We start from the raw sequence: 9,955 nt of genomic DNA on the forward strand, positions 1-9,955 counted from the left end.
AGAACTATTCAAATATAATGTACTTTCAGCTCGTCTACCCACAATGCAGCCAATTTGTGAAGATTTATGCCTTACATTTTCATATTGGTAGTTTGTTATAGAATGCAAATAATTTATACCCAAATAAAAACCTCCTACAAGTTAGCAATGTATTTGTCTAATGTGGATTCTCTTAATGAACTTGAAATAATTTAGCCTCCCTTTACAGACAAGGGGATGTTAAGTGGATTTATGAAAATGGTAATCAAATGCACTAGATGGGATGAGTAAAGGAAATGCTCAAACTTTCTATCTACTGGTATTTCAACCCACCAGATGATTTTTCAGTTTAACAGTAAATACTCAGTCCAACCTCAAAATAATTAAGTTTTAGAATCCCTCATTAAGTTTGCTCAAAAGTGGAAAAATTCTACTGGAACATAATGTAGTCTTGAGATGCATTTCAATGCTTAAAAAAAAAATTTTTAGAAGTTCTAACAATTTAGGAATCTAACTGTAAGTATTCCCCAATAATAGTCTTTGCAAGTTTCAAATCCATAAGCTTACTTCAAGAAAGCAGTCAGATGTGTGGAAATCTTAAATCACTCCAGAATATGAACAAGACAGTAAGTTTCCTTGGCTTTTAATTTCTTCATTAGTTTAAGTTCCAAGGAACTGTGGGTTTTGTTTACTTGGTAGGGGAAAAAAAAAAGTTACTTTAAAACTCTGATTTACCAAAAAAAAAAAAAAAGCCCAGAGATCTGCAGACATAATAAAATTTATTTAAATTCCATGCATTATGGTAGCTACAAGTGTATTCATATGAAACTGAAGGACAATAACTTCTTCTGTCCATACAATGTAGCTGGAAGTGAAATGAATGGGAGTTCCACAGTTACAAAGAAACAAACAAAATAAAAAAACCCAAAAGAGGTAAATCTGTTTCAGTTTTGAGTTCTCTGTGAATTCAGATACAGTCACTAGACTGTAAACTTTTGGAGGAGGAGATGGGCTCACCACAATTGTACAACTGAAAATGTTTAGTTTAAGACATTCTGAAGAAGCTCTGAAGATACCTTTTAATACTTACTACTAATACTCTGGGAAATGAAAAAAAAAATCTGTTAGCCTTCATCCTAATTGTTAGAATCAGGATAGCAATTGTAGACAGTCCATTTTCAAAGTGCAGCTAAGTAGGGTTTTATTATGCAGCTCCTTCAAGTTGTACTGAGTAAGCTTAATTTTGAACCAGTTTTGCTTTAATTTCTTATGAAAAACTTCACTGGTTCTCATAAGCTTACATTGCTTTTTGATATGCAAAAATTTACAGACTGTGCTTGATTCTGACCCTCCCATATTTCAGTATGTGCAAACTCTTAGGGATTTAAAGTCTTTCTCCCTCTCAGTTCAGACTGATCTTCAAAACAGCAAGGATTATCCAGCCCTCTAAATTAAAGACAGGGTGAACTGAGTAACTTATGTAACTGGCACTTTTTAATTGGCCCAGTTCTCCCACAAAATGCAGCTCTTATAAATACTAATAGGCACTATTGCCACAAATTCTCTTATTTTTGCAAGTTTCACTGATTTACTGGTTGTTAGCATTTTCTGCAACTAAGAATTTAATAATGCTGAATTTTTATAAAGACACAATATGTAGCTCTAGCCTTCAAAACTGACTTACTGTGTCTAGTAATGATGTTCAGTCAACCTAAATTTGCTCAAAATATTAACAAATGTAAAGCTAATGAAGGTGTCACATTTGCATGAATGTGTGTTAATTTTAAGAATGCATTCAAAAAAGAGAAGGGGCAAACCTAATTGTTTTAATACAAACTTGCTTGAGTGCCCAATTGCCTCATTTAAAACTGTGTGTGTGTGTGTGGAGGCTGAGGAGTTTAGAAAAGTCCAAGTAACCACATATCCAGGTTACTGGGAAGTTAAAAAGCTAATGCAACTGCATTACATCCGGATAAAAAACATTACTCAAAAGCAATTCAAATACCAAAAAAGATTTCAAATTGAATAGTTTATTACATGGTAGTCATCTTTGTAACATGTGCACACACACTCGCACACTCTGAATGATCTGCCTGGAAAAAAGAGGTCTTAATATATATGCTGGGGGAAATTCAACATTAAAAATCCTTTAGATTTTCAGAATTATAGGCAATTATGTCCACATCACTTACAAAGCTATTGCCGAATCTTTCCAAGGAAGCAGAATTTGGGAGAAAAAAAAATGCTTTTTGGGAAAATTCAACAGTGGCATAGCAGAGCTCTCAATATGAGAAAGCTGACATAATGTGGACCTTTGCTGTGAAATTTGTCTTTGCAAAATATGGGGAGAAGTTTATCAATGGGCAGAAAATAAGAAGGCGGTGTGAAGTAGGCTTTTGCAGAGTCGATTTTCCTCACAGTATTGTGCGGGGGTCATTGAGAAAAATGCTTAGTCCTTCTCTGGAACCAGTTTCAGAACTTTTCCAATTGCAATGGTCTTGCCTAAACCAAGGAGACAAACAGTAGAGTTATACTGTGAAAAGAATGAAGTGTATCTTAAAAGCACAATAAAATCTTAAAAATAGTAAAACTGCTATTCTTACAGTAAAGAATATGATGTGGATTGTGGAAAGTCTGCTCTATATTCTTCTAAGGAGAAGGCAAGGCAGAATCATTCTACCAGATCTGTTTACTGCTTTTAAAGATAACGTATTTTAAATACGTCCCACAAATCTACGAGTTTTACCAGGTAGGCATGAGTTAAAGCAAAACATACAACCTCTCTAATCTTTTCTAAGTTTAAATAGTGAAACTATGTTATTCATACAGTAGGTGTGCATTCCAGGATGCATTAAGAAAACAGTGCTGGTAGTTTTTCAAATTGAACCTTTTGTTTTACAGGGCACACTTCTGTACATTATTCCTCTAAAATAAAACATTTTTTGTTACTAGCAAGAACTCTGCACAATGACAACAATTTGCTTAGATTTACTTTTCCATTGTTACCCCGACAGCGATTTCCACTAGATACCAGCACTTCCATGCCTCATTGCCATGAATGATCTCGTTTCAAATCACTGTATTTTTGCAGCAGTTAGTAACTGCTGATCAAGCAGTCTTACCCTCATCTCTTAAGGTAAAGCGACCCATCTGGGGGAAATCTTTGAATGTCTCAAGGCAGATAGTTCCTGCTGTCCTTAAACGGGCAATGCATACTTGATCTTGTTTCACAAAACGGGGCCGTGTCTTACTTTTTTCTCCTGTTTTTTTGTCTACCAAGCAGATTAAGGCCTGTATAAGAAAAAATTAATAGCCGTGAGTGCTATTAATAAGGGTTATTTTTTCCTTTACAAACAGAACTGAAGAAAATACTTAGAAATAAAAAAACCAAACTTATATAAGATTTACTGCAGTAAAGTATGACAGAACTCCTCACCCCAACAAGTGGATTATCTATATTCACATCACAATTTAAAAGGACACTTACTGTTATCTCAACTTCTTCAATACAGGTATGGATGTGCAGCACAGCATTATAACCTGGGCAGATAATGGATTTGTGCTCAATTATCACTATCTGTAAAACAATTAAAAATAAGTGCGTTTTTCCTCATATCAGTTATAAAAGAGCAGAGAACAACCAAACACAACTACATTAAAATGTATAGTTGAACAACACACACTTCTTTTTGGTGAAAGAAACAAACTTTATAAGCAACTAAGTTGTTTGTAATATAAAAGTATAAAATTGAAGAATTGAACTGAGGATCTTGCTTTCACGGTTATAGGTATCTAAAACTTAATTGAGAAGATACATTCAAAAACAAATGATATTTTAAAACCTGAAATATTAATAATGTCACAGTGTTAGGTATATATGTTATTGTCAACTTAGAGATATAGTAAGTAAGAGATCTAAACTGAAACTTGAAACTACTGAAGTTTGGATTTGGTTAAACACAAGCAAAATATTGTAATGCTTTTTACTCATCTATACAGCAATTAAATGCTAGTTATGCTACCTGGGCATCAAATGTGCGTCCAGAATGACACAGGTTGTTGGGATCACAAAGAATAAATCCTGGAAGGATCTCTTCCTCTTCAATTCCTTTCAGTCTGATCTTTAGATTTTCACCTGGGGCTACTGAGTCAGTTTCTACATCATCAGAAAGGATTCCAAGAACTTCCACATTGTGCTTAAAGAAAGCAAAAATGCAGGTTTCTATTGTGAATATTTTAGTCTGGCACAAAATCATTTTAATACAACGGGATTTCAATTAAAGTTCCATTACAGTTTAAGTTCATTATAGTCGGTTCTTTCTGCAAGCTTCAGAACATTTAAAATATTTGATTATCCACTATTTCTCAAAGTGCAATGAGTTTAAAACTTACAAAGAGGTGAGAGATACAATGGCTGCATATTATCCAAGAAGAATGCAAAAGCCACATTGTTGTATAGACTCGTTACATTCAAAATATAACTGTCTGAATATTAACACAATCCAGGAAATCTTAGAATCACAAAATTCTCCAAGATTTCCTGGAGAGGATGATAAGAATACCAAATGTATATTAATGAACACTCTCCAAGCAAACACCAAAACGTATATCCTAAGGTCCCTATACGTTGTAACCTCTCCTCTGGTTTTTGTATCTTTACAAAGTACTAGATACCAACAGAAAATAAATATTGGAAAGGCAGAGAAGTTAAAAAAGGAGTACTTTCAGAAAGGTCTACTGTTCTAACTTCCTGAAGTTTTTGTTCAATCCTCATTAGCTACCAAAGTAACAATAAAGCCCCCAAAAAGTCTGTCATCAAAAGCACTTGCTATTTACTCAATACAAATCCTTTAACTGTTTAGTTAAAGCCATTTACAATTTATTAATTTCTCCTAATCAACCCCAAGATAACATGGGTGTCAGATGCATGTCAAGCAGTTTTATAAAAAGCCACTATCTGTTAAATTACCTTAAAATCTGAAAAGCATAATCTCAAACTGTCTAAGTTTAGTTTCAATTTTCAGCAGCTCTTGAGAAAGGTGACATGGAAGTCAATCTAATACCAACTTTCAATAAGCTGTAGATTTCTTGTACATTTGAACATCTAGATATTTTCTAGCAAACTACTTCAGCCTACAGAATTGGAAAAAGTGCATCAGCTTAAATCAAGGCGATATGAATAGGTAAGAACAAAATTACCAAACCCTTTGTGGAAGAAACCAAAAACATGAAAGCTTAGCTGTGTTCAACTGAGCAGTAGAAAATTTTCTTTTTTAAAGTAATGAGTACCTTTAAGAATCAAGGTCTTTTTTAGGGTGGTAACATTTTTTTAATATCTAAACCTTACCATACCTTGTTTGGCATCATCACAAGCTGTTGTCCTTTGCAAATAGAGCCCGACTCCAGCTTCCCAAGGACCACAGTGCCCATATCCTTCACAAAAAGAAATGACATAAAAATTGAAAACATTTTTCTGAAGAGTCTGCTCTATTTATGATTTAACTCTGATTACTTAACCCTATCAAGTTATTTATCACTGCTATACTTAATGTCTTGGAAACTGGTCTCATGAAAGATTACAGATTTTAAGAGTTTCACATAATGCCAAAATTATTTACTTCCCCTCCCCACGTCTCTTCTACAGTTGGAAATGCAGACATATCAAACTAAAAAAAGATACTCTCTAAAAATACAGTACATAGCCCATTTACTGCCTTCTGAAAACAGTCCACTTGTACTTTCAATCCTATTATTTTAATTTGTACCTTATATTTATCCACAATTGGCAGCCTGATTGGTCCATCAACTGAACGGTTGAAGTTTGGCAAATTATCCAGATATGGAATAAATGGTAACCCACTGAAAGAGCAGAAGGCATTTGTTTCAATTTTGTGTGCACCCTTCTATTTAAAAATTTCTCAGAATGGATAAATGCAGCCCAACAAAAGGAGTGATTTTCATTCTGTCATCACTAAGAACAGTGACCACTAAGTTAAATCTATTGTAACATCCCATCATTAGCATCCACTTTACCCTAGCTAACATGCTAGTACCCAGGAAGTTCATGTAGTTTTAAAGTTACGTTACAGGCATATTTTACACAAATTAATATTCCTTTGAGAATCTTGCCAGATGTCTAATATGCTCTGTAAAGACAAAACCATAAGCTAGGTCCAAACATTATTTTTTTAAATATGTTTTAACTGCCATGAACAATATTGGAAAACATGACATCCAGTGAGAGACGGTGAGAGACTAATTATAATATAGCTTCAAGCAAACAGTTCACATCAAACAATTACTCATTCTAGCAATAAGTCAACTGCAGCATCACTGGAAAATTGAAGGGCTAGTATAAGTCAAACTCACAAAGCCAAAGAATATTGTTAATATTATTACAGAGTCTGCTAACTTCAATTTTCTGCAGTTAGCAAATGCTTTTATTTGGCTCGTTGCATGGCTGCGTTCTTGTTGCCCTGATTGTATTTCCTCAAGCACTTTAGAACACAGCTACAATATAACATGCTATACTTCTTCCTAGCTTCACTATAGCATTTACTTTTCTTGAAATATAGCAAATAAAGTTGTTTGATTTAAGATACATACATATACCAAGGACAGAATTCTGACTGTTCTTTAAGGTTTGCTCCAGTCAGTCCTGAGCAGGGCATGAAATGAATATCTTTTTTGGGATTGAAGCCAACTTTCTTCAAAAACGGCACCAGTTTCTCTTTACATTCCTCGTATCTATTAAAATGACAAGCAGATAAAGATAAGTTTCAGTTATTCCAGCATGACATAATACTGTGCTTTAAAAAACCAAAAAACACAGACATTTAATTTTCATCAGTTAAGTTATTCTGTGAGCAGCAGGCAAACCTAATCAAGCTTAGTGACCTATTTACATCTCCTCCCCAATCTTCCACCACAACTTGGTACTGTCTATTCCCCCTCATTCCTCTTGTTCCTAGAGCACCATCAGTTCTCTCCATATACCTCAATTACTGGGCTGGCTAAGCAGCAGCACGTTCTGTATCTGCTTTGAAGCAAGAGATTCAGGCCAAGATAGCAGGAAGACCAAGCAGACAGCTACTGAGGTCATGCTTCAGGCTTTCACTTTAGTAGTGGCTTGGTCTCCTCAAATCTCCTACATAATTACCTAAGCCTTAATGCTATTTATTTCTATTACACTTCTTCCCCTCAGTCAGGTTCAGCTGAATTCAATAATGTCAGAGGGCTGGGGCAGGATCAAGACAGCACAACTGGGCATGCCTTCTTCTCTTAGTAAACTAGGCTGATGTGTTAAGGTTGCATAGTCCCTCACAGCTTTCCACAAAAACTTTCATGATTCTTGACAGCACAGCAAATTCTCTGACAACTCTTCTTACTACACTGTAGAAAAAAAAAAGTATCCCATCACTACACAGGTATCTCTAGGGAAGGACTAAGTTACACTTTTTACCATCCAGCTTAAAGGGGTGAGAATAAGGATGTGTCAGAAGCCATAAAAAGATCTACGTTTTGACACTTAGGGAAATTAAAACCCTTTAGTAACATTTGAGCATTAAGGCAGAAAATAACAACTTCATCCTTTTTAATTAGTTAATTAACTATTACATATTGACTTTCTAGTTATTTTTACCTGACCTGTATCATTGCAAGATTCCCTCCCTGCCCCCTTCTCAGACTAATCACAAATCACTTTGCTGTATTATTTGCTTATTCAATTCAGGTTATCATAAAAGAACTTCAAATAATACAGGGTGGGCACATAAGGTGAAGAGGATAATGCTGTTTTCACCAAATCTAGGGCAGGAGTTTATCAGAAACATGGCCAAGTAATCAAGAATGTGGCAAACTAAACTACTGAAAACAGATTTGCTTCCTTTTAAATTCATTATAAAGTTTTCAAGTCAACAATTAAACTATGTTAGAATGCATGGATTTGTTAGACAAGGCTGCATCCAAACAGTTGAAAGAGAATGTTTTAAAGTAGTGTAGAACTTCAAGCTTACTTGAGAGGCACTGTGCTAGGCACTATGCTGTCTGTTTTTCCTGCAATTTTGATAACCTCTGTCTTTAGTCCACCAGTCCACCATTCTTTCAGCAAAAATGGGATGCAAAAAAATTGCTTGACTTAGGAATTATTTTATTTCAGTATCTTTTAATGAAGATTAATTTTTTAATATTAAACTCACCTTTCATTACTCCAGTTTACAGTTGGATCATCCATTTTATTAATAAGAACTATTAAATGTTTTACACCTGCTGTTTTTGCTAACATGGCATGTTCTCTTGTTTGTCCACCTTTCTCAAATCCAGTTTCAAACTCTCCTTTCCTTGCAGAAATAACCTAATTAAAAATACACATTTTAATAAAAGTTCTACAATTCTCTCAACAGAACAATTGACAATGGGTAATACTGCCTTATTCAAAAATAACTTTGGGTGGTCAAAACTCACAAAAGCTTTCAAAATACACTTATATGTCCTAAAGATTTCCCATTAGTTTCTGCACTAACAAATACAAAAATCACATGACACCTGTGGACCTGTTAAGTTACTCCAAAAACCACTCACTCAACTTGGTAGCTTAAGATTTGAAAATTTTGCCCACTGTAACTAACCAAAAGAGTAAACAAGAAAAAAAAAAATCAAAAGCTTAATTCCACAGTATATCCAAAATAAAAGAATCTGATTTGTTCTTACCAGCACAGCAAGATCAGCCTGAGAAGCCCCACCAATCATATTTGGAACAAAGCTCTTATGTCCAGGAGCATCTAGAATAGTGAAGTGTTTCTTCTCAGTTTCAAAATAGGCTCGACCCACTTCTACTGTTTTACCTTTGTCTCGTTCTTCTTGGTTTGTGTCTAAGGCCCATGAAAGGTACCTAAAAAAAACCAAAACAACCCAAATATTCTACTTTTGTATTAACTTTTACTAAATTTATGTATGATGATTTGTTCATCATAATTTTTTTTTCTGCTCAGCTATTCTAACCACCTCAGCATTACAGAACTTAAGCAAGCATTTCCAAGACCAATAGTGACTTGTTTGTGAATGTTTTGTGTACGTATAGTGAACTGTAGTGCGCAGTGCTAGCTCTCCCTCACACACCTAGCAGGATGCAATTCTAGAAAACAATTTTTAATTATTAAGTTCTACAGGTATGATCTAACCTCAAATACTTTAAGCTTTGCCTCAGTTTGAAAAACAGCTCTGGATCAAATACAAAACAATTTCTCTTTCTCAACTAAAAAATTAGTTCTGATTTGCACATATCCATGAGAACTATTACTATTAGTTCTCATTTATTTGCACATATTAAACAGAAGTTGGTTATGAAATAAACACCATCTTTTTTCACCCTATCTTTGATACGTTGCCCTCCTAATTATATTTTATCCCACTGGCCACTGACAAACAAGTTAGATTTAAGTTAGACAGATGAACTGAAATTTCTAAAAAAGATTACTTAGCTCCTTCAGGTTTTGTGAAAATTGGTGCACATAAAGAAGAGGAAAAAATAATACTCTCACTAAGGAGAAGAAAAGTAGTAATAACTACATTTAACTGGCTTAACATACCAATATTTTTCACCATTAACAGCAGCTTATAAAGATCTTTAGCTAGTCTTTTGTTATTGACTGGATAATATCTAAAGAGACATGCTAACTCAGCAGCCCAGGGATCAGGGCGGGAGCATCAGGGACTATTGAACACAAAGATGCTCCTTCCAGCTCAGGAGGTTCCCGAGTCAGTGAAAGCACTAAACATTGGGAATTATGGATATATAATCACAGTCTTCCCCAGGGAAAACTATCACCAACTGAGGTCTAGATAGCATGCTAGATGGCTTTTGGTTTGTACCACTATGTGTGTTCCTATGTGTTGTCATCTTCACCATGGCCTGCATTTCTGGAAGATTTCAGCCCAGCTAAAGCTCAAGTTTTACTCAGCTAACAAGACTCTAGCA

At 34.8% G+C, this 9,955-nt stretch overlaps 1 protein-coding gene across 1 annotated transcript in view; it reads right to left on the reverse strand.

Annotated features, from left to right (window-relative positions):
* Positions 1-1,990: 1,990 nt before the first annotated feature.
* Positions 1,991-9,955, reverse strand: part of LOC104465169 (eukaryotic peptide chain release factor GTP-binding subunit ERF3A) — a 12,725-nt gene continuing 4,760 nt past the window's right edge. The window contains exons 6-14 of the mRNA XM_010078107.1: positions 8,689-8,869; positions 8,178-8,332; positions 6,586-6,726; positions 5,745-5,838; positions 5,332-5,412; positions 4,002-4,175; positions 3,467-3,556; positions 3,102-3,270; positions 1,991-2,481 (exon numbers count right to left, since the gene is read on the reverse strand). Coding sequence (XP_010076409.1) covers positions 2,429-2,481; positions 3,102-3,270; positions 3,467-3,556; positions 4,002-4,175; positions 5,332-5,412; positions 5,745-5,838; positions 6,586-6,726; positions 8,178-8,332; positions 8,689-8,869 — 1,138 coding nt within the window. The 3' untranslated portion in view covers positions 1,991-2,428. The remainder of the gene's footprint in view (positions 2,482-3,101; positions 3,271-3,466; positions 3,557-4,001; positions 4,176-5,331; positions 5,413-5,744; positions 5,839-6,585; positions 6,727-8,177; positions 8,333-8,688; positions 8,870-9,955) is intronic.

The sequence above is a fragment of the Pterocles gutturalis genome, unplaced genomic scaffold (genome assembly GCF_000699245.1).
Source record: "Pterocles gutturalis isolate BGI_N339 unplaced genomic scaffold, ASM69924v1 scaffold29553, whole genome shotgun sequence".
In the NCBI taxonomy this organism is placed as follows: domain Eukaryota; kingdom Metazoa; phylum Chordata; class Aves; order Pterocliformes; family Pteroclidae; genus Pterocles; species Pterocles gutturalis.